The 23,547-nt window shown below is 52.3% G+C and overlaps 1 protein-coding gene across 4 annotated transcripts in view; it reads left to right on the top strand.

Annotated features, from left to right (window-relative positions):
• ACSL6 (acyl-CoA synthetase long chain family member 6) overlaps positions 1-23,547 on the top strand; it is a 60,328-nt gene that overhangs the window by 1,138 nt on the left and 35,643 nt on the right. For 2 of the 4 annotated variants that reach the window (XM_043587113.1, XM_043587105.1), the window contains exons 2-8: positions 16,076-16,296; positions 18,417-18,531; positions 19,454-19,518; positions 19,781-19,882; positions 20,392-20,491; positions 21,060-21,238; positions 22,241-22,273. In XM_043587113.1, the coding sequence (XP_043443048.1) occupies positions 16,076-16,296; positions 18,417-18,531; positions 19,454-19,518; positions 19,781-19,882; positions 20,392-20,491; positions 21,060-21,238; positions 22,241-22,273 (815 nt within the window). Of the gene's footprint in view, positions 1-1,065; positions 1,148-10,450; positions 10,582-16,075; positions 16,297-18,416; positions 18,532-19,453; positions 19,519-19,780; positions 19,883-20,391; positions 20,492-21,059; positions 21,239-22,240; positions 22,274-23,547 lie in introns of those variants that run through there. The other 2 variants (XM_043587122.1, XM_043587131.1) reach the window with 2 other exon arrangements.

Here is a 23,547-nt window from a genome sequence, read left to right as displayed (position 1 = left end):
TGAAACTTTACATGTACTATTTAATATTCATAGCAAATACAAGGAGTTTGGTGGCACTTTCCCTTTCTAACTGAGGCTCAGAGGTAATTGACTTGCCCAGTGTCACATGGATAATATCTGGCAGAGTGGGATTTGATGTGAGGCTTTAATTGATCAATCATTGCTAAGTGCATGGTGGTATAAGGCCTGAAACTTGGTTGGTGGGCCAGGTGATCACCGACCCCCCCCCCCCATTGCCCTCAGTTGGGCCACGGGGACACTTCCCCTGAGCCGGGGAGTGAGTGAGGCCTCTCTAATCCCTTCAGCTCCCTAAGCTCCTTCTGTCTGTTGGTGTCTGAGGACAGGCCATGCAGGGCCACTCTGGGCCTGATGTGCTCATCTAGCAGGCAAGGTCGGAGCCGGAGCTGGACTCACGGGTCAGGGGCAGGAGTTACCAAAATAATGATGAGGATGATGATGGTGATAGCGACAGCCACCATTTACTGAGTGATGGTCTCCAAGCCTTTCCCTAGTGCCAGGACCCTTTGCTTTACCCTTAGTAGGCCCTCACCAAGCCATGGAACCTTGGTCTCCTGCAGCTGCAAGAAGATATCTGGAGACTACAGGGCCACATGTGTTGGGAGTAATCAGCAGCCTTTGAGAAAAAGCCCCTTACAGTGTTGGGTCCTTGTCTGAAATTGGGGTTCAGCAGACATTGACTCAAACTGATCTTCTGTCCTACATCATTGTGGAGTATTTCCCAAAGTGGTCACATGCCTCTCCGAATGACTGTACAGAGGCCCTGGAGTGGTCAGGGAAGGTGACTCTTGGTACAGGTGGCAGCTGCTTCTATAGAGGGCAAGCTCCTCAATGCAAAACAGGAAATTCCTCAAAGATGCCATATTTGGCACCAGAGTGAGTGACTAAGTAGTGATCACTGGATGGAGCATCCCACAATCATGTTAGGGTACTCCCAGATCATGTGTCCACCGTGCTTGGTACTTTGCCTAGTCCCCAGCTTTTCTGTGGGGAGAGAGGAAACTCCTAGGCTAAGACTGACAATACATTCGGCCTTGTGATCTCCAGGGTTCCTAGGAAGCTGTCAGATCCCTTTGGCTCAGCTAGAAAGAGGAGAGGACCCTCAAGCTGATGTCACTCTTTAGTAGAGGTATGTGCTTTTTGCCACCCATTCTGGCTCTAAGGAGACAAGGACTGCCTACAAGGGGCTGCAGGGAGGAGATAATGTGAAAAGGTAGGAGGAAGACACCTGGAGGAAGAACTTTCCATCTGGGGGAGGCAGCCTTGTGCTCTGAGCCCTAGGAGAGCAAGAGCTGCATCTTTCCTATTCCGCACTGGAGAGGCCAGTACTGAGTCCTGGGCCAGCCCAGGTCCCACCTGTGTGTTGAGTAGTAAACAAGGAAACAAATAAAATAGATCCAGCCTGAGTCAGATGCTATGCCTGGCCTGGGAAAACCTCGTTGCTTTCAGTGTCATGAGTTCTCAGGACTGTGGGAGCAATGGATTGCCATTTCTGCCTGGCCATCCGGCACCACTGGGCAAAGCAGAAAGAGGTACCCCACTTAGTGGATGAATTTCTGAAAGGGTGTCCCTTCCTCTAGGTTGATGCAGCACCATGTCAGAATAGACAAGGTCTATTCTGCTCAACCATGTGCCTGACCATTGGTGACATCTTAATAGGCTTCTGTGGCATAGAGGGGTGTTTGTCAGAGGCAGGTAGAGAACATCAGGTCAGCAAAGATGTGCAAGAAGAATTATAGAGGAGTGGGTCTTCAGAGCCTTGTGCCTAGGGGGCCTAGATTGTGGGAGGAAGATGGAGTCTGGATAGCTGGAGATTCTGGAGGAAAGGAAGTTTCTTTAGCCTGTAGAGAAGCTCCCTGTTCAGGTGCACTGGCCAGGCTGTGCCAGCAGGGGGAGAATGGAGGCTGGTAGGGTGCAGAGAGGCTGTTGATGGTTTGGATGAGATTAGTTGTGGCTCAGGTTGAGGCTGGGCTTCTGGAGGGGAAAGTAGGAAGCCTCAGCTGTGGCCTTGGGGAATGAGGGCTGGCTCTGGTGGCAGAGACTGGTGTGGCAGCCATCTGGCTGTAAGTGTCCAAGAAAGGTGCAGGCTTGCACAGCTTGGCTCAGTTCAACCCCATCAAATCTTCCCCCATTGATTCCAGGCTCCCAGTAGTATAGAGGACTGATAAGAGATCTGGGGCCATTATAGGGGGCCCAAGAAGGCACTTAGGACCTGTAAATATTGTGGGGCTCCAGGCAGAACAGCTGAGGGCATGCCTCACAAAAGAAAATTTGGATTTACACATGATGCACTGCTCTGTAGGAGAATTCTCACCTCAGCACCTTATCCTCCCCAGCCTGTGGTAGGATACAAGAGTCATACCAGTGACAGCACACCAACACCAGAGGGCGGCAGAACTGGGCCTTTCAGCTCTGGCTGGTTTCCTGTCCCATGTGATTACAAGGGCCCTTAGATTGACCTTCAGAAGGCTGACTTTGGCTCAGCTTCAGGCCCAGATGGGACCCAGGACTATTCCATGCATACATCAAGCAGAATAAGTGAGCATGAGGCTCTGGCTTGTTTGCAAAAAGAGGCAAAAGTTATAGGCATTTGTATAACACAAGCTGCACTTTGTAATTAGCCATGTGATTAGCGTGGCACATAGTAGGCACTCACATATTTATGGAATTTGGGAGGGGGTTGTTTTTGTGGGGGGAAGTGTTGTTGCAAACGTGCTGATTTGACTGCTGTTTCCCTGAGCACCTACCGTGTGTCAAGCCCTGTGTTCTACAATTCCCTAACCTTTCCTTTAATCTTCCCCACAACACTGTGGTGCTGTTATCCCCATTTAAAAAATGACGCAGTGAGACTCAGGGAGGTTCAGGGGTGAAGCAACTCCTAAGAGCTATGAGCCAGACCATACCCTCAGACTTCCAGTCCAGGGAGGAACCATCAGACCTGAGCAGCCAGGGCATGAGCCCTCCAGCAGACTTGTCCGTGGGCACAAGTAAGGGAGTGGTCCTTGGAAGGGGGAGGGTTTGAAGAGAGGACAGACATAAAGTGCTGAGAGCAGGGGCTGGCACATAGGAAAGGGCCCTTTAAATGTTAATTCAAGCTAGGCCTTCCTTAAAGCAGGTGCAGGGTTCTGATGTGCAGAAAGGGAGTAGGGAAACAAGGCATTCCAGGCAGAAGGACTAGTCTGAGGAAAGACTGGTCATAGGAGTGACTGTGGCCAAACTCGGCTTGGCGAGTGAGGTCATCAGGGCTGGGTTCTGCAGGCCCTAGAATACCAAGCCAGGCATCCTGGGCTTTGTTCTGTACAGTGGCTGCTTCAAGGAAACATAGCCCAAACTGGACATGTGGGTGGCCAAGGTGACACTACCCCTGCACATCTACAAGCCATGGCTAGTGGCACCTCTCCCACTGAGCTGCAGTTTTGGGCCACCTATAGTATGATCTCCTAGAGGGCAGGGCCAGAGTTTCTTCTCTCTGTGCCCCAGTCTGGGGCCAGGCACAGTGTGAGCTGTTGTTTACTGCATAAATGAATAATGTGAAGAATTCCATGAGAATAATTTATTTTAATAATGATGTGTTTTATAAGCCATTCTCTTACCACAAATCAATTAGCAAATAATAGATCTTGTGTGTGCTTTTACTAGGTGCCAACTGGGGATGATGCAAGTGTGATAGAAACAGTAGGGGAAAGCAGGCATGAACTCCTCGCAGGCAGGACAGGTCAGCCTTCACGGGGGAACCGTTAGTGCTAAGAACCCAGAACAGAAGGTGGTGCTCCAAAAGTTTTTGCTAAAGGAAGGAGGGAAGGACCAAACCCATACCTGCAGGCGATTGATTTTCTGGAAGATATTCTTCTCTAAGGGTGAGGTATTTTGTTTCCTTAGAGTTCCAGTAGGGTGGGAGCTCTGACCAAGTAGAGCGGACAGGAGGCCTTAATCAGGGTCCTCAGCTCACTTGATGGTCTGGTGTGATGGCCCCATTTCCTGCATTGGCATGGCCAGAATCGTCCTAGGCACCCATTGGGCTTCAGGAATGCTACTTTGGGCCCTTGGAGTGTCCTTCAGGATGCCCAGGCTGGTCTCCCACCAAGGCTTGGATGCTCTGGGAGCTCATGGTGGGTGTAGTCATTCCCAGACCTTGTTCCTTTTTGTGGCTTTTGATTCATGTGAGGCTTGGGGTCTGTGACAGGCAGAAATGGAAAGATGGGAAGTGGGTTGGGACAAATTCTGAACCAAACTGAGCTATCTGTTCTGAGACCTAACCTGTAATCTCAGAGCCTGAAGGATTTTTAGATCCCAAAAAGTCCCACCTGTACCTACCTACTTGCTCTTCCCAGGAACATCTTTCCTTTCCTGACAGCTAGTTCAGGTGTTTGGCTGGGGTTGTCTATGGAGAATAGTTGTGGGGGAGGGTGGGGTGCTGGCTTCTGATTTGCCATCTGCCCGTTCAGGCCTGCATTCTGAGATAGATGTCTTCTGGGGCTTTAGAGCAAGAAGCCAGGCCAGGATAGTACCAGTGAGGGAACAATCAGCATCTCTGTTTTCAGACCCAGGGACAAGCAAATCTGGAATGACACCTTTTGGGGCTAGGAACAGACCCAGTGATTGATGATTATTGGAGGAAAGAGAGAGGACAGGCAGGCCCAGGTCAAATGGGCAGCTCTGGGACCAAGCCCACTAACCAACACCAGGCATCCCACCCTACTCCCAGTGCACTACACCAGCCTGGCCCACCAGTACAGGAGGTGGATCCCAAGGGACCAACCAGGACTCAGCCCTGCTACAAGGCCCTTTGGTACCCTCCAGCATGTGGATTGCTTCTGGGGCTAACTATCTCCAGTCAGCGTCCTTCTGACCACTAACCCCTGGCCCAGCCTTGGCTATAGACCATTCTGGGCAGTGACTGCAGATTCTGTCGAATAGGCATAAGAGCCACTGGGAGGGACAGTGAGGTCAGTCAGAGACTGGGAAGCAGGATAAAATATGGGCCTGCCAGTAAGGTTGGACAGGGAAGTTGGCCAGAGGCTGGATGGCGAGGCTCTAGAGGCCAATGAGATGAAGCCAGTTAACAACACGGAGAAGGGGGACTCACCGGGACCCATCCAGACCTTCAGTGAATCCTTAACTTTGGAAACGGCAGTGCTTCTGGCCCCTTTGCTATGGCCCCTAGAGCTGAGGTTGCGTGAAGCCACCTAAACCCCAGGACCCTGCTTAGTGTCTGCCAAGCTTCAGTGTTAACAGTGATAGTGCCTTCTAGCAGATGGGTTGGACATGGTTCTCTTGGAGATGCCCTCAACTCACCCTTACTCAGCCCCCCACCCTGCCTACAGTCTCTCCCCACAAGCCTAGCTCATCTTGGAGTGATGGAGAGAAAGGGAGGGCAGGCCTTTTCCTGGCCAGTGGGCTGGTGAGAGGTGTGTGTACATATGTCCCTATCCCTTGCCACAGGTCAGACATCAGGGAAGGCTGAGACCCATGAAGCACCCTTTCCATCTGTACTGAAGTGTCCTTTCCCCTCCTGCTCCTCTCCTTCCTCTGACCTCCTGTTCCCCTCGGGGTAGCTCCCTGAACACTCACAGACATGCCTGGCCTCTTAGCTTCATGGGGGTACTGTTGGCCCCAACTTACAGACGAAAGACCTGAGGAGGGAACAGCAATGGGTGTTCATCAGAGATGGGCATTTTCTTTGGGCTGAGAAGCTGACCAGGCCTGTTTCCGTTGGCTTGCAGGGAATCAGCAGAGCAGCCACCAGACCTCCTGTTGGTTCTGAATCAGTTCCTCAAGTGTTTTTGTCCTAGATTTCCTCTCAGGCTAAACCACCATGTGTGTGTTTGAGGTCTCCCTGTGTCACTGTCTCCTGTTAATGGGAGTCTGAGTAGCATCCCTACTTCATAAGGTACTAGGTTTGTACTCTGGTTAATGGACAGCTCCTGGTGACCCCCAGGTGTCAGAAAAGCAGCTCTTCTGGCCTCTGGAAGTCTGAACAAAATTGATGTCTGATCTTGTCATGGGGCCTCTGTTGAGGATGGAGTCCAAGCCTTGGAGTGTCCCAGAAGCTTGTGATCTCGCACGCTGGACTCTGGGTTACCATAAACCCTACCCACAGTTTGAGGGCAGTGTGGCAGCAGTTCCTGGTGAGGCGGGCAGAGGATGCACGCGGCCTCCATTCTTAAAAGTCCTTTCTGGGCACTGCAAGTTCTTTCGTGTACCATTACATTTTTCTTCCCTTTTCTTTCTCCATGTTTAATCATCAACACTATGAAAATTACCAAAGTTCCCTCATATATAAAAGGCGGTGACCTTAGATCCAGCCATTTCTATTTTTGAAAGGGGGCAAAACGAACAGCTCCTCAGAAGGAGCCAATCCTACTTCTTGGTGCCACCCACTTTGACCCAACACAGTGCTTTCTTTCCCTGGGGCCACAGAGGCCTCTGGCTCCATCTGGAAAGGTGGCGGGTTCAGTGAGAATCCAAGTGATGGTTGCTCTCGGTGGGTCAGTGTGAACAACGTCCAACAGCCTTCCTGGACCAGCCAGGGCCTCGTTTTCGCTTGGTCTGAAAGAGATTTTTGTTTTCTGGTGAGAACAGCCCCAGTCTGGCGCCCGGAGCCAGCCGCAGGAATACACACCCTTTCATGTGACAGGCCCAGAGTGGAAAGATACAGCACCAGGCCCTCCCCTGCACTCCTCAGGAGGCGGGCATTTGCATATTCCCCATTCATCCTGGACTTGAAAAGGAGGCCTGAGTTCTCAATGCTCCTGCCCAGCTGAGGGCTGGGCCACTTGAGCCCTGATATTAACCCTGTGGACACCAGTGGCTCTCAGTGGCCAACAACAGGACCTTGCAGCCCTAGGGCAGTGAGAGACGGCTGCTGTGTGACCCTGACCTCCAGAGGGATGAATCAGGAAGTGGCAAGGTCCCACTGACAGGCATAGCCTTCCACTGAACTAAGTGAAACGTGGATTTGTTTCTTTTTGTGGCATTCCGAAAAGAAACTTTGTCATAATATGGGGGAGCCAGAAAATTAAGCTATTTATCAAATTTTCCAGAAAATTTACTTTTAACCAAAGGCAAAACTCTCTCTTCTCTGCTTATTGTCTGTTCTGTGAAAAAACAGTGACACTTAGAATGGTTGGAATGGAGTCTTGTTGGCTCCTGGCTACAGTAGCAGCCCCTTTAGCAGAGTTCTAGGGGTACAGCTTGCCTGGTGGGGGGCACTTATGCATCTTAAAACCCCAGGTTACTAGGAGCTGGTGGGTTCTCTTAGCTGATGGTTGTGACACTGAGGCATGAGGCTTATATACAAGCACCAAGTCTTTTTTCTTCTGCAGCTAAATGCTATCCTCCCAGCCTCAGCTTCCTGCCCCTTTCCTCAATGCAACCAGACTCCTGCCACTTTCCTAGGAGCCTCAAAATCTTACAGGCTGTTTCTGCAACTTACCAACCCACTTTTATCAGTCTATCCCCTTCTCAGAACACTCCTTTCCATTTGCTCCCAATTCCCACCTTCCTCCCTATTCCTGACTAAGGATGTGCCTCAGGTCCTGTCTTTTGTGCATTCGTTCCTGAGCAGGGTCCCTGAGTGCTCCTGAGTGAACAAGCAGGTGAGCAAATCCCTCTCTTGTCCCCCCACCTCAGTTCCCACAACCCTATCTTAGCAGAACCCCCGTTGGAGGAGGTCACATCCTGGGCCGTGGCCATCTGCAGTGAGCCCTAAGACCCTGGCCCTGCCAGGAGTGGCCTCTGGTCCCTTTCTGAGCTTGAACCTATTGGGTTCACAGTATGTCCTCAGCGTGGGCCGGTGACGGAAATGGATCACTGCTCCTGAAGCCAGAACACTGGCAGTCCTAACACGGACTGTCTGGGAGGGGAAAGGATCATGTTGCAGCCACAGGATTTGGCCTCCTGTACGGTGGGGCCTGGCCAGGGGGTGTCCCTCTGCCTGTGCAGTGCTCATGATCCTCACCAGCATCCCCGAGTCCTGCCTGCTGTCCCAGGGCTTGGTGTGGAAGGAAGGGCAATGAGGCTGAGGCTCATCCACACCATCGGCCCTGGTTATCATACTCGGTAAATATTTCCATAGGGACTTCTGCCAGTTTTAGCCTCTGATGCCCCCTCTTTGCTCTGAAATTTTAGTTGTGCCCGATTCGTGGTAAGGACAACATTTATCTCGGAGCTTGTGAAAGACACTGTGTTTCTGTTCGCTCCTCTGTCCTCAAGGTTATTTGTATTTTTAAGTTCCTGAAAGTGTTGTTTGAGCCTGGCTTCCTGGTGTTGTCGTCAGGAATGTGGGCCCATGTTCCCTGACCAGGGCTTAGGGTGAGTGGGATTCTTTAAAGGTGCCGGCATGGTGGGAGGAAGGTGGGGAGGTATCAGAGGGCAGTGAAGGCTGTTTCCCGCACTGAATGAATTGCTAAAGGGAGGCATGTTCACGGTGAGTCCGGGCTAGCAGGTACAGGTGGTGGCCCTGCTCAGCGGTCAGGCACAGCCAACTGTAGGTGGACTTTTCCACATCGAAAGGGCTTAAATTGAGCCTTCGGAGCTATAATCAGGCTCCCTGGGGAAGCTCGGCAGGTGAGTTGCTGTGTAACCCAGCAACCTGCATCCTAGCCTCTTGGGGGATGTGCAGTGTGTCTCCCCTGGCACTTCCCCGGTTGGGGAGGCCCTGGGCCCCATCTCTGCCCCAATCATCTGTGGTTCTGTGACTCTAATTAAAACCCAAGAGGAAGATGGAGAGAAAGCCTCACATAGTAGAGATAGGCATGAATATCTGTGAGGACCGGGTAGATACGTGGGCCAAGGGTGGGCTGCTGTGTTTGCGTGTCTGCGTGTCAGGGCCGCACAGGTTATGGTAAGATCTGTGCTTTTCTTAACCTAGTGATGGGGCCACAAACTTCCTGGGATGGAACTGCTGCTGTGACTGTGTCCCCAGCACCCTGTGTGGCTTTTCCATCAGCCAGGACCTTGGTCATGGCCGCTGAATTTCCTGCTCTGAAAGCTGCCCTGAGAGGCATTTAAATGAAGATTTTGTCTTGTTTTAAAACATCTCTGAAGATGACTAGAGAAACGTAGGGATCCTGCTAAGAAGGATGAGGTAGGAGCTTTGTGAACAGAACTTGGGTCCTCAGGCATTTGTGTATGTATTTTAAAGCTTCTTCCAGGTGGATTGGAGGAGGATGGGACCTGCGGGCTGAGATAGGCACCTGCCAGATTCTAGGTGGGGGCTACTGAGGCGGGAAGAACTTCCCCTCAGGGCCTGCCCCATGTGGTGGGGAGGGCAATAGAGGCTCCATCAGCCGCAGGCAAAGTGTTGCAAGGTCTGTGAACTCTAGACTCACCAGGCAAGTTGTGCACACAGCCCCTTAAAAGGGAGCTCAGAGCACTGGACTGTGGCATGGGACTGTCCTGCTGCTGAGGAGGTAGGTCGGATTTGGGTAGACACTGGGTCCATCTTGGCAGACTCGGAATCACCTGTTCTGGGTAGGGCCTGGAGGGTGGTGAGCTGGCCACTGTGGCCTGGACTTGTCTTTTACTCTTCAGCAGGTGCCACCATGTTGCTACTGTGTGCCCAGCCACATGCTGGTCACCAAAATAGGAGTGAAGAATGGCCATACCTGACCCCTTCCCCCCAACCCCACGGAGACAAACCTTGCAGGAGTGAGGCCCTGGGAGTCTGTGGGACCTCTGGTCCCAGTCTGTCTGCCAGAGGTGCTGAGAGATGTCAGAGATCAGCTTTGGTTCCAACAGGCCTGGGTGTGGATTCTGGCTCCAGGATGGCTAGTCCCTGGCAAACCAGGAAACAGTGTCTCTAAGGGCAGTCATTAAGGAGGGGCTGGTGTGCTGGACTAGGGTCTTTCAGAAGAGACCTCCTGACCCTGATCCTTGGTCCAGAGTGTCCAGAGCATCTCTGAGCAGGTGTTATATCTGGGACTGTGACCAGTTTCCTTCCTCTCCCCAAGTAGACAGGTTGTGACCTTGTGGGGTCAGGGAGTGGAGACAGTCCCTGGGAGGGGCTGGCGGTGGAGTCTCCTGGGCTTCTAGATGCCTCTCTCAGCCGGACATCTGGCATCCCCACCCCCCTCCCCACTACTTCCTACTACCTCTGCCAGTCACGTTGGCTGCAGGTCCCCAGCCCCTGGCTGAGGCTCTGGCCCCTAATCGGTGTCACGGATGGATGTGTAAAGAGGCTTTGTCCTTAAGCAACCCATTTGGCAAACTCCCATCCAGGACTGAAGACAGAGTGGAGGTGGGGGAGAAGCGGTGAACAGAGCTCTGGAAACCTGGCAGAGTGGGGGTTAAGGCGGGTTGCTTGGCTCTAAGCTGATCTGAGCCAGTGCTGCCCAATGTGCAGATGAAGGGGAGGGGGGGGCAGCAGCTCCTCATAGAGCTGTTCTGTACCCAGGTCCTGCCAGACCTGCTCCCACGGCCGCCAGGGAGCCTCTGCCACCACTGCTAACGCCTCCACCACCACCCGGCTTCTCAGAGCAGGCGGCTGTTGCCATCCGCTGTCCCCAGGAGGGCACACTTGGGGCAGGGCCTTCGCCACTTTTGTGCCTTGCTCAAGATGTGGTAAGCTCTCTCCCTGAGCCCCACATACCCTTTATAAAGGGAGGCTGGTACTAGTGGGACCAGTTCAGCCGCCTCCCCAGTGCCAGGAGCCCTCTGGAAAGGTAGGGTATAAATGCATGTACTTTTGCAAGTTATCTTTGAGCCCTTCTGGCTGGCAAAGAGATGGAGTAACCGCGTTAGCTAACTACTGTCTACTGAGTGTTTCATTTACTGTGTGATTGGCACCACACTCTCTGTCTATCCATTGGCTTGTTTGAGCAGAGGCCCAGAGGGATAAAGTGACTTGTCCAAGGTCATACAGCTATCAAGAGTCTGAGTCAAGGTTCAGACCAGGTCAGTGCAGCACCAGAACTTACCTTTGGGCCCTCTCCCTAGATTGTTTTCTGGGGACCCTGGGCCCTGGGAGAGGTTGTGATTTTCTTTTTGAAGCCTTTCTTTGAGAGTTAAGGATGTTCTTTAATGATATGGTGGCTTGCCTTGTGCTTGCCCACCATCAGAGACCCAGAACCCCATTGCAAGAACTCCCACCCCACTCCGGGTGGATGCAGAGGGAACCTGAATGATTTAAAGGGGAGGAAAGAATCTGAGAGTCATGAAGTCCCTCAGTACTGGCGTGATGAGTTTGGACTTTTGTCCTAAGGTGGTAGGGAGCCAGAGAAGGTTTTTGAGTAGTAGCATGACATGGTCCTATCTGTGTACCAGGAAAATAACCTTGGTATCAGTGTAAGCACTGGTTAAAAGCAGGGATGCCTATGAGGAGACTGGTGTGGGAATCTGAACTGCACTTAGTGGTAGCTGGACCAGGCCATGAGCTGTGCGGGTGAAGAGGAGCAGTCAGCTTTGAGAGGTGTTTAGGAGGTGGCCCTGACAGAGCCATCTAGGTAGCTTGTGAAGGTCTAGAGTGCTGCAGTTAGGAGGCTGGGTCTGCCGAGGGTTCTTGGATCTGAGCCAAGGTCCTCAGGGCCATCTCCAACAGGGACTGTGCCTTGGGGCTCTACCCCTGCCACCCTGCCACCTTGGTGCCAATATGCTTCCCACCAGGGTTTCTTTCCTCCTATTCTTCCCCTTCCTGGGCTTTGACAGCTATGCCACTCACCACCCACCTTCCATGTGCCCCAAATCAGTGGAGAACATGGTACAAGGAGGGGAGGGGTGGGGGGGGACTCTCAGTCCCCTAGCCTGTGCCACCACTTGGGGTCCTGAACTGTTCTGTGCCAGAGGACAAAGAGGTATAGGATATGTTGGGGGAGAGGAGACTACTTTGTGCTGAGGGCGCGGTCCTCCTGCCAGCTGAATATTTACAAACACTCACTTGGCAACAGTGCACTACTGATTCCGTTGGGTGCTGCCCAGCCCACCCCCATCCCACATCCTATGCTGCTGCCACCAGAAGAGCCTCCTGGGGTATGGGAAGAGGCAGTTCTTGTTGGGATCCCAGGGACCACCAAACCCCACCCTAGCTTAATGGAGAGAGAGTAAAGGTCAGAGGAGGCCAAGGCCCTTTGAAATAATGAAATGAGACCAGACCCCAGGCCTTGACTCTACCCTGCCCCCATGCGAAGGGTTTGGTGGCGTGGGTTGGCTCTCAGGCCCATGTCCTCAGAAGACCTGGATTTGCAGCTCTGCCCTGCAGTAGCTCCCAGGTCTGCAGGGAATCTAAGGGTATACGCAGGCAGCCCTGAATGTCTGAGAAGGTCAGCAAGCCTAGGAGCATGATATGTGCACCACTGATTCCCTTGGTTGCTACCCAGCGGGGAGGGGTGCAGGCCCAGCCTCAGGGCCAGAGTTGCTACATTCACTTCAGATGCTTCCTTAAGGGTGGGTACCTAAGTAGGAGCCTGAGGAGGAGTGGGTAGTCAAGCCCTTTCTCCACCACCCTCCATTGCCCCAGGCAAATGGGTTATCTAGAGAGAAGGTCCCAGCCAGGAGAAGACGGTCTGAGGGACCCACCCCTACTGTGTGCACAGTGAAGAAGAAGCGAAGGGGCCTGACTGCCTGATGCCGCTTCATAGGCTCTGGTGGCCTTGTGCTGCCTCCTTCCCCTGCAGCCTGGGCCTGGGCCTTTCTGAGCAGGTCTGGAGGTGGTTACCTGTGGGTTCAACCCCACTGCAAATGAGGGCACAGGTGTGGATATGATGGTCCAATGTTGACAGGGATGGGGTAGTAGTGGTATGGGAGGCTGTGGTCTGGGCCCTGGATCCTGGCTTCCCTAGTTGCCCCCTCTGTATCTGTGGATGGCAAGTACCTTCTTCTGTGGAGTCTGTGTGTTCCCACCTTCAGCAAGGGCTTCCTGGACACCAGGAATTCAGCAAGTTTAGACAAGTTCTGTTCTTCCCTCTCCTGGGGCCTGTGATACTTTGGTGACTTCTGAGAACTTGCATATCTAGGAGGCCAGCCTCTTAGACTTGTGACATTGACCTTTGTACAAGATTTCTTGGGCTCAGACCTTATTTGCTGAGTGGAATATTCAGTTGGCTAAGTGCTCTCTGCTCTCTGTCAGCTCCAGCTTCTGTACGTTTGCTTCCCTCTGTTCAGGACATCCTTTCCTCTTCATCTTTCCATCTCAACATCAGTATGACTCCCTGCCAGAGGCCTGTCCTGACTCCCCATGCCTGCGCCGAGCACCTTCTCTGGCTCCCCATGCCTAATCACAGCCCAGACCACACTGCACAGCCCTGTCCGCTCCTTCATGAGTCGCCCAGGAGGAGGGCAGGCCCACATCTGGCTTGTCCCAGGGTCCAGCACTGATCTAGATGAGAGCGGTGACCATGTGAGGGTCTGCTGAGTGAATGGGGGTTGGGTAGGTAGATGGATGGATGGCCATTCTGGGCTGTGCTCCGTGGATATCAGCGAATGCTGCAGATACCCACGTTCTGCTGTAGCTCAGGGCCCATGAGCAATGGCCGAGGACTAGGGACTGTAGGGTTCTTTCTAAAATTTTGGGGGACAGTACAGCTGAGCTGTTAAGGCTTGTCAGAGGCTTCTCAGCCCATTGAACCAGTTCAGCCCATTAGAGGAAATGTCAATGAGCTCCGAGCCCACCCCAAGAGCTGATAAACACATCCGGATTTTCCACTATGTGTACTGAGTTATTTCTCTGATAGGCAGGGCTGTCACTTGGTCTCCCCATCTGCAGCTTAGGGAAGTAAATGTCCCAAGGAAACTAGCTGGCTGCCTGCCCAGGGTCTTCCCCAGAGTGGTTTTCCTTGGTGAATTCACTGGGGTCCATAGCTCTTCTTTGCTGGTGCAGAACCATAATGTGATCGATATGCCAGGAGTGATTTGTTCCTGTGGGATGGCCTCAAAACTGATCTAGCTCAAGGAGGCTACCAGTAAAACTGGGTTTCCAGCTCAGGAACTCAGTGAGAATGATGAACTCAGTGAGGAATTTAGGGAGGGCTGGCTGGGGGCTCACTTTCTCTGCTCTCCAGGGGGCAGCTAGAACCTAGGGGTGGTTCATGAGTGTTCCCAGGATTCAGACACTCAGACAGCCTGTTGTGCCATCTATAGAGCATAAACTCTTGAGGGACCATATCCAGGGCCCAGCCACCTCTGCCCGGTGCTTGGGCCTCCCTCCTTGGTCTGACAACCATACCCCTTAACCATCTGTTTAGTCATGGCGTGCCTCTAACTATGCCAGGCACAGTATGAGTAAATGCCTCTGTGATACTGTCCCCATATTAAAGATGGGCAAGTGGAGGTCCAGAGAGGTGAGTTATATGCAACCTTGTGTCACTGATAAGTGGAGAAGAAGGGATTTGAATCAAGATTTACTTGCTTTCTCTGCAGTGACTTGCACATCACTGATCTCATCTCTGATGTGGTAATGTTACAATTTAGTACAAATATTATTTATTGGGATTTCAGCAGATTGCTCCTTTCTCCGGGGTCAAGCAATTGCTGTTTGGCTCATATCCTATGGCTGCAGAGTAGCTGCTGTTGGGTTTCTCACTGTTTTCCAAAAAGGAAAACCACAGTCTTGCTTCCAAAGGTCAAGGGCCAGTAAGGAGAGCGGTCATAAGTGGTGCATGGCAGCCTGGAGCTTACCCAGTCCTCATTAGATTGGCAGACCTATAGGTATTATGTGGTGCTTGTAGCCTCAAATCCTACTGGGCAGTGACACTGAAGATGCCCTAGTGAAGATAAAAGCATCCAATGCCTGGTCCATCCTCACTGCCTCTCTCAGTCCTGGTTGAAGTGAAGACCCTTAGCCCAACTGGCCATATGTCTGCCCTGCCATCATTGCTTCATTTAGTGGCCATGAGGAGAACGTGGCAGCTCCTGAGACCTGATCTCTTTGAACCAAACTTAGTTAATAGTATTTCTCACAGCAACACTTCCACTGTCCACCCCAGGGCATCCTCTCTATGCCCTCATCAGCCCACTGTCGCCACTTGGACTGTGGTGGGCAAGCATGGAGTCCTGACCACTTGATGTGACATCACAAGGAGTGCTGGTTACCCCTAGAAGTGCACACAGCACTTTGCTGAGCCCTTTCTCTCTGAGCCTTGGTTCCTTTCCCTTCCCATCAGTTCCCCTATGCCACTTCTGTGTCCTCTGGACATGAGCTGATTGGGTCCCAGGGGGACGGCCCAGGGCCCAGTTAATGGTGGGGCCAGCTGTGCCTCTTGGTGCTTGGTCAGTGGCCATGCAGAGTTGTAGTGCATAGTGGTCAGCAGTCTGGGGCCAGGGAGCAGTACCTGGATCCCACCCTGGCTGTTCTTGGTAACTTTGCTGTTCCTCACAAAGTTGGCCCCAGCATCACCTCTGGCCCTGGCAAGACTGTGGCTCCAACTTTTCTTCAAGAAGAGCCTATGGTATGATGAGGATGTAGACATGGGGAAGCCCTGCTGTGTCACTCACTGGACCCTTGCCAGAGAGATGATTGCCCTCATGTCATGAGGGCCAGAGGCACCTGTAAGAGTGGGTCCATGGGCTCTGCTCCCTTTCCTTTCTCTGTCTCCCTCAGGATCAGGACCTGGTGCTGGGAACTTTGAGGTAGACTGGGAGGAACCTGTACTCCTTCACCGACTCATTCTGGTCACTGTGCTTTTCATACTCCAGGAGCAAAGAGAAGCACAATAATATGAACACAGAGGAGAGGCGGAGCACCCAAACCCTGGGGCTCAGGAGGCATTAATTCCAGAGCTTTCAGAGCATTCCCTGGCTCCTAGAAGATAGGGAAGCATCTGTCATCCATGGCCTAGGGCTTGAGCATATGGTTCTCAGGAAAACTGGGCCGGATGTCTGACTGTCAAGTGTGACCGCTAAGGGATCTGGCCTGTCACCTGGACAGGCCTGTCTAGGGATACACTGTGTTGCACAAGAAGACTGTACACCCCAACCAACCCAGGGCCTGCCCTACTGTATTTGGCCAGGGCCTGGCCAAGGTCATTTTGTCACTTGTGATCCAAGACTGATGGAAGGACAGAACCAGACTCCTCCCTAGCCTGCCATCAGCTCTCCTCTCTCACCTACCTCTTGTTTCCTACAGAGTTCATCCTCTCGCTTCTGGAGAAGATGCAGACACAAGAGATACTGAGGTTGCTGCGGCTGCCCGAGCTGGGCGACTTGGGCCAGTTTTTCCGCAGCCTCTCAGCCACCACCCTTGTGAGTATGGGTGCTCTGGCTGCCATCCTCGCCTACTGGTTCACTCACCGGCCAAAGGCCTTACAACCACCGTGCAACCTCCTGATGCAGTCAGAGGAAGTGGAGGTGAGCAATGTGGAAGTGGCTGGGCTGTGGAAAGGAGTGGGCAGAGGACAGGTATCTTGAAGGTAGAAGCCAAACTTATAGCCGATTTTACCTAAAATGGTGCAGAGAATCTTGGTTTCCCCAAGCAGTGAACCACTAAGCACCCCCGTAGCCTTGAGCAGCGTCTCCTGCTAGATGCTCCTCGCCTCTCCCAGGAATTGAACCCTGGGCAGAGCCCAATCATGGCCTTGGACCAGGCCTCTAGTTTGCCTGTCTCTTGGGTGGGAAGACTTGGCTCACTGGTGCCTCAGTAGAAAACCTAAGGTTCTCAAGGAGCTGCCAGATAAATTCCCTCCCAGAGTCTCTCTGTGCCCAGCCATGGTCTGGAGCTGGGACTCTGAACTGAGCCCACCTGTGCTCCTGTCCTTCCAGAGCACGTGGACTCACAGAGAAGGTCTCCAAGGGGAGGAAAGGTAGAGTGGCCCAGCCTGGACAAGGGTATTCCAGGCTAAATCTAGAAGGACTAGTGACATTTGTTTCTTTCTTAAGCTTGTGACATTTATTTTGCCTTTTTTTTTTTAAGTTTATTCATTTATTTTGAAAGAGAGAGAGAGAGAGTGGGGAGGGGCAGAGAGAGGGGGAGAGAGAATCCAAGCAGGCTCTGCACTCTTAGCACAGAGCCCCATGCGGGGCTCGATCCTGTGAACTGGGAGTTCATGACGTGAGCCGAAATCACTAACCGGACACTTAACTGACTGAGGTACCCGGGGGCCCCTATTTTGCCTTTTTAAAAATTATCTTTTTCTTAAATTTTATTCATTTTGAATAGATAATATATTCACACTTCAAAAGGGAAAAAGGTCATAGACTGAAGAGCTTCCACCTTTTCTTCCCCAGGGAAACCTAGTAATGATCATCTGTGAGCGAATAGATATTTGCCCCTCTTTTTAAAAGCTATCATGCTGCATATACAGTTCAACATCCTGCCTTTTTTGCTCTTGATCTTGGCAACCATGAGCATAGCAGAGTTTTGCCCACTAGGAGAGGGTGCAGGTCTAGATAGGATGGGGATGTTCAGGGCACTTTTCCAGCAGAAGGCATGATGTGTGCAAAGATGTGAGTATGTGATCTTGTACCTGGTGGCTTTGGGAAATGGAGATTCATATGGGGTGGCTGGACAGCAGAGAAGGGCTACCAACAGGCTAGCAGAGTAATTACCAGTATGGCGTTTGGTATACAGGAGCCCTGAAGGGCTGGCTATACCTCTTACTGGCTGTATGGTTCTTGGCAGTTTCTTAACTCTCTGAGCCTCAATGTCCTCAACTGTCAGGTGAGTAATAAAAGGAGTATCTGCTTCCTGAGTTGTGGTAAGGATTTGGTAAGGTGACACAGAGAAAGCACCAGACTATTTGGTAATTTTAATTATAACTTACTTTGAGAGGCCAGCAAGGACAAAGGCCCATGGGCCAGGATCCTGGAGGGAGCAGCATAGATTCATTTTTTGTTTTTAGTAGTAAGCAGACACAGGGTGAATTCGTGCCGTAGAAGGGTCATGTGGCATGGGCAGGAGTGTTCCTGGACAGGCACCTTTAGCCAGTATTCAAACTAATTCACGCTATTATGTGAATGATGGATGGCACCCAAATTTTTCTTAACCTAGGGGTACAGCAGCAACAGATGATGGGATGAAGGCCACCTTTCCAGGCTGATCCTGATGCCAGAGGGTAGCCTGACTCTAGCCAACACTCACCATTCCATTGTATGAATGAACCATAGGTATATTTGAACAGTCACTGAAATTATGGACATTTTGTGTGAGCTCACTCAGTGTTTAGGTGCTGTGTGCATGTATGGGAGACCAGTGTACTGGGCCTGTGTATGTGAGCCAACTGTGTTTGAGTGTAGCTGCATATAGGTCAAGCGTATACCAGCCATATGTGTGTGAGTGTGTGTAGAGGTTGTGTGTGTACCGTCCAGGTGTGTGTAGGCCATGTGTGTGAGTGCACACAGAGCATGTCCCAGTCCCAACTGTGTGGCCCTGGTGTGCATCCACGCCGTGTACAGCCTGCTGCATACCGGTGCTCTCCCCTGATGCCTATGCCTGCCTCAGCCAGCTTCCCTGGCCTGTGCTTGGCTTGTAGGACAGTGGCGGGGCCCGGCGATCTGTGATTGGAGATGGCCCTCAGCTGCTCACCCACTATTATGATGATGCCAGGACCATGTACGAGGTGTTCCGCCGTGGGCTTAGCATCTCAGGTGAGAGGGGCTGTGAGGGTCTGGAGGAGCCCTGCCAAGGGTTGAGCAGGTGCAAAGGTGTGAGCCAACAAGCAGGGAACCAGAAGCGTGGCAGGTGAGTGGTTGCCAGGTTCAGAGGAGAAAAGCAACTCCTGGCACTCCTCCCACTCAGGGAAGTAACTGCATTATGTGGCCAAAGGGCTGACCTCAGCTTTGTTCTAGCCCTTAGCACTGCCTGACCTTAAACCATCTCTTAGCTCATAGTTAAAAAAAATTTTTTTTAATGTTTATTTATTTTTGAGAAAGTGAGAGAGAGAGAAAATGTGGGCCAGGGAGGGGCAAAGAGAGGGAGATACAGATTCTGAAGTAGGCTCCAGGCTCCAAGCTATCAGCACAGAGCCTGACGCAGGACTCAAACCCATGAACCCCAAGATCATGACCTGAGCTGAAGTCAGACGCTTAACCAACTGACCCACCTAGGCACTCCTTAGCCCTTATTTTATATCTCCCATGGGCAGCCCCTGCTAAGCCTCAAACTGCCAGGCCTCTGGCTGGCATGGTTCAGAGCCTGAGCCTCTGGGATGTCTGGGTGATCCAGGGTATGGGTCAAAAGGAAGTGGTCACAGAGAGGCAACTCTCCATCTCTGCCTCATAGTCCCCACATCTTTGTGTCCCTTTGAGGCTACATCACACAGGTCATGGTGGGAACTGGCACTGTGTTAGTCCTTATTCCAGGGCCTCCCTGATCCTTGAGGACATGTCATGCTTGTGTGCTTTAGGCCTCCTTCAGCTTCAGCAGGTTAGACAGGCATCTGGGGGCAGTTCACTTGACCCATGGACCACCCCACAGGATGGGATGTCCATTCACCTATCTGATGAGCAGATGCAGGTGACACCCACCCTACCATCCTCCCTGGCACAAGGCCTGCTTATCTCTCTGCAGGGAATGGACCCTGTCTTGGCTTCAGGAAGCCCAAGCAACCTTATCAGTGGCTGTCCTACCAGGAGGTGAGTGATAGAGGACAGGCCCCACCCTGTGGACCCATGTAGACCTGGCATTGTGGGGCTTGTGGGTACCCTGCAGGGTCTTAGAGGGTCATTGTTTCCTTGCATGGCCTGTTTGCCAGAGTCCCAGCAGCAACTTCAGAGGACTTCCAGCCGACCTGGGTAGGGTCTTAGGGAGGTCTCAGACCTGTAGGAATCCTTACCTGGGAATCTCCCTCCCCTGCTAAGTCCTTGCTTTCCATCACTTCCCCATGTCCATGTGCAGGTGGCCGACAGGGCTGAATATCTAGGGTCCGGACTTCTGCAACACAATTGTAAAGCATGTACAGATCAGTTTGTTGGTGTTTTTGCACAAAATCGACCAGAGGTAAGCATCTGCCTTGATTGGTTTTAGAGGTTTCAGTAGAGTAGGGGGTTGGGTACCATACAACAGCCCTGGTCAAACTGCGTGTAGGGCCTAGGACAAGAGAAAACATGGATGTACTTGTTCCATGCCACCACTGACTCCTTTGACTTTGCCCCTAATCAGGAGTGGACATCTCAGCCAAGCTCCATCTACACCCCACCCAGCCCCACAAACAGGTGTTTCCTGAGCCATGGGGAAGAAAGACCCAGGGAAGAAGGCCACAAGGCCTAGAAATAGGCTTTGGGCTATTTGGAGGCCCCAAATTCCCTGGGGCATGCGTGTTCTAGAAAGCTGTGGGGAAGCAGGTGCAACCAGTTAACCTCATAGATTCCTTGCAACGTGGAGAGGGCCAGAACAGAACCTTCTCAGGAAGACCCAGAACAAGTACCCTGGTTGCCTGGGCATAAGAGCAGTACAGCCCTCCTATCTGCTCTGTGCTCCCCCAACCCCGCACCTGTGTGTCTCCACAGTGGATCATCGCAGAGCTTGCCTGCTACACGTATTCTATGGTGGTGATCCCACTATATGACACCCTGGGCCCTGGTGCTATCCGCTACATTATCAACACAGGTGAGTCACCACTGCCTCCTCTTGCCACTGGCAGCCAGCCCCTGGACCCCAGCCTCTTAGCTTACGCTAATTGTCTGATACTAGTAAGCACTTTGCTTCCATTCTCAAAGAACATTTTCCAATCTGGCCGTTGAGTTGGCTTTCCCCAGTTGGACTTCACCTGAAGGCACCTTCCACAGGGCCTGGCTACCGTGAAGGAGCCTCTGCAGCAGCCTCCACACAGGCTTCCGACTCTCTGAGGCTTACTTTTCAGCTCAGGGCAGATGCGGGGGAAGCGGGGTGGTGGTGGCAAATAACCTCAAGCAGACCTGAGATTATGGATCCTGAGCCTGGAGCAAAGGAATGCTTGGAATCTGCTCCAGGACATTCCTTGGCCTCTTGCCCTTGTTTCTCCTAAGCTCCATGCACTTTCCTCTGTGTACAACACATAGCCTACATGGCCTGTCTTCTGCATTTATTTACACACAAGCTTTGGCACACAGAGCCCATGGCTCTGCTGCCTAGCACATGCTACCCACAGTCACAGCCTGTGCTCACACAGCCTGACTTTTCCTAATGGTCCCTTCAGCTGACATCAGCACCGTGGTCGTGGATAAACCTCAGAAGGCTGTGCTTCTGCTAGAACATGTGGAGAGGAAGGAGACTCCAGGGCTGAAGCTCATCATTGTCATGGAACCATTCGAGGAATCTCTGAAAGACCGAGGGCAGGAGTGTGGGGTGGTCATTAAGTCCATGCAGGCCGTGGAGGTGAGTGTCTGCTTCTGGGCTGTTTACTGGGCCATAGCTGGTTGGCTGCTGAGCCAGGACTGCTGGTTATCTGCCCCTCTCATGCCCCGGGGTGGATGTCTTGGGCCATCAGGGTGTCAGGGCTGAGATAGGGCAGGCTTTTACAAGGGCTGGTGGCAGGTGGTGAGGTTGGTGCCTATAGGCATCCTCTAGGTGACAGACTCAGTTGGCTGGCACATTGAATAACACAGGCACCAATAGGTATATGGTAGTGCCAGCCTGCCCCAGAGTTACTTACATAGCCTCTGGAGCCTCCATGTTTTCAGCTAGCCATCAGCCTGTGTGAGCCTCAATACTACAGACATGAGGTCCAGGAGTCTTTGAGAGGTTCCTTCAGTGTGTCCCAAACTCCCAGCAGCCAGCAGAACCAGTTTTTCTGTGCATGACCTCCCCAGAGGCATCAGGCTGGTGGCAGCTTGTGGCCTGCTAGAGTGACACAGGACATCCTGGTCCCCAGGGCCTCACGCCCACCTCAGTAGCAGCTCACCCCCACCATCCCTTTCTGGATGTAGACCCCTGAGCAATCCAGGTGTTCTCCTACCTGCCTGTCTGTCACCAACTATACTTGTAATACCTGGGCAGTTGTACCCATCCATGGTTTGGGGGCCACATTTATGCTGACACCCCCCATCTGCCCCTCTAGCCTTGACCATTTATCTGGAAGTGTAGGCCACCTAGCCATTCTGTCCTGGCATGTGTCCCGATGGGCACCTCAAGCTGTCTCCCCCGTTGTACACGTGCACAGTGTCTAATCTCTCCCTGGGCCTCAGGCCCCTGTCTGTAATGTGTGGGGTGGCCTAGGCCTGGACGTGCATATAAGAAGAGGCCACTCAGGTGGTTTCTCCACATAGGCAGGAGGTGGTTTCTCCACCATGCCAAGCTTATTTTGATTTTTTGTTTATTCACTTGTTTTGATCAATCAGAACTTTTGAGCATTTTAAAAATCATGCTTTTCTCTTCCAGGAGTGTGGCCAACGGAATCATCATGTCCCTGTGGTAAGCTCATCTGCCAGCAGGTCTTTATTGATGGTGTGCGGGGCTTATCCTCACAGACCACGCTCACTATGCACGGGGCCTTGCTAGGGGGTCAGAGAAGCACCCCTGTGTTAATAAGCCATTGCTGTGAGCAGCTTTGGAAATACCCACTCAGGGAACCAGGACTTGTGTAGGTGAGGGTGTAGAGAGGGACCTGGAACAGGAGTCAGACGTTTAAGATGGAGAAAAAAGGGCAGCTATTCCTCACTACCCTTGGTTCTCCAGAGGCCTTTTCTTTGGGAAGGCTTATTTTTTCCCCTTGTAGGTAGTGAACTCTACAAGGATGGGGTGAACAGCAGAAGCAACAGAATTAGAAGTGAACCCCGGGGCCAAGTGCCCTTGTAACATCTGCTGTCCTTGTTCATCTTTGTGAATTTTTCTTTTTAAAATTTTTTAACGTTTATTCATTTTTGAGAGACAGGGCACAAGCGGGACAGGGGCAGAGAGAGAGGGAGCCACAGAATCCAAAGCAGGCTCCAGGCTCTGAGCTGTCAGCACAGAGCCCAACACGGGGCTCAAACCCATGGACCATAAGATCATGATGTGAGCCGAAGCTGGACCTGACTGAGCCACCCAGGCGCCCCATGAACTTTTCTGTGTGTTACCCCCGAGTGATACTTCCTGGGGTCAAGTCACCAGTGATGGTCACTGTTCCTGGGAGAGCCATGTGGGAGTTTTAAGCTTGCTTACGAGGCCTCTTGCCTCCAGTCTTCCCTCCAGCTCAGACTTTCCCATTCTTCTTACCTGCCCCTGAGCTTTCTCATATGCAGATTAGCCCTTCATGGGCAGCCCTGGTGTATGCCCACCTCCCTCATACCATACCCCAGCCTCGGAGCACCATTCTCCAACGTCTTGGCACACCCTTGCCTCCATGCCTCCACCAGTAACCAGGCTAGTTCCTCTTCCAGAGCCCATCTTCCCTTTGTCTGGAGAGATCTTGCTTGTCCCTCAGTCCCAACTCATGTCATCTCTTCTGCATACAAGCGGATGTGATAGGCTCCTCCTGGTGACCCCAGGACTCTGTGCCCTGGGCCAGGGCCAGGGTCTGATACAGAGCAGTCTTGGTGACACAGTGGGAATCTCAGTTCCTGGGCCACACATTCTGTTCCCAGGCCTAACCCCAAACATTTGGGAGAAAGTGGGAAGGCAGGATGGAACTTCTCCACCGAGAAGGTGAGGTCTTTGTTAGAGGCCTAGATGTGACCACTGTAGTCCAATCCCATCTCAGATTCAAG

This window comes from Prionailurus bengalensis, chromosome A1 (assembly GCF_016509475.1).
Source record: "Prionailurus bengalensis isolate Pbe53 chromosome A1, Fcat_Pben_1.1_paternal_pri, whole genome shotgun sequence".
In the NCBI taxonomy this organism is placed as follows: Eukaryota; Metazoa; Chordata; class Mammalia; order Carnivora; family Felidae; genus Prionailurus; species Prionailurus bengalensis.
The sequence above is the reverse complement of the archived record's forward strand: the minus strand, read 5'-3'. Positions and strand labels throughout refer to the sequence as shown.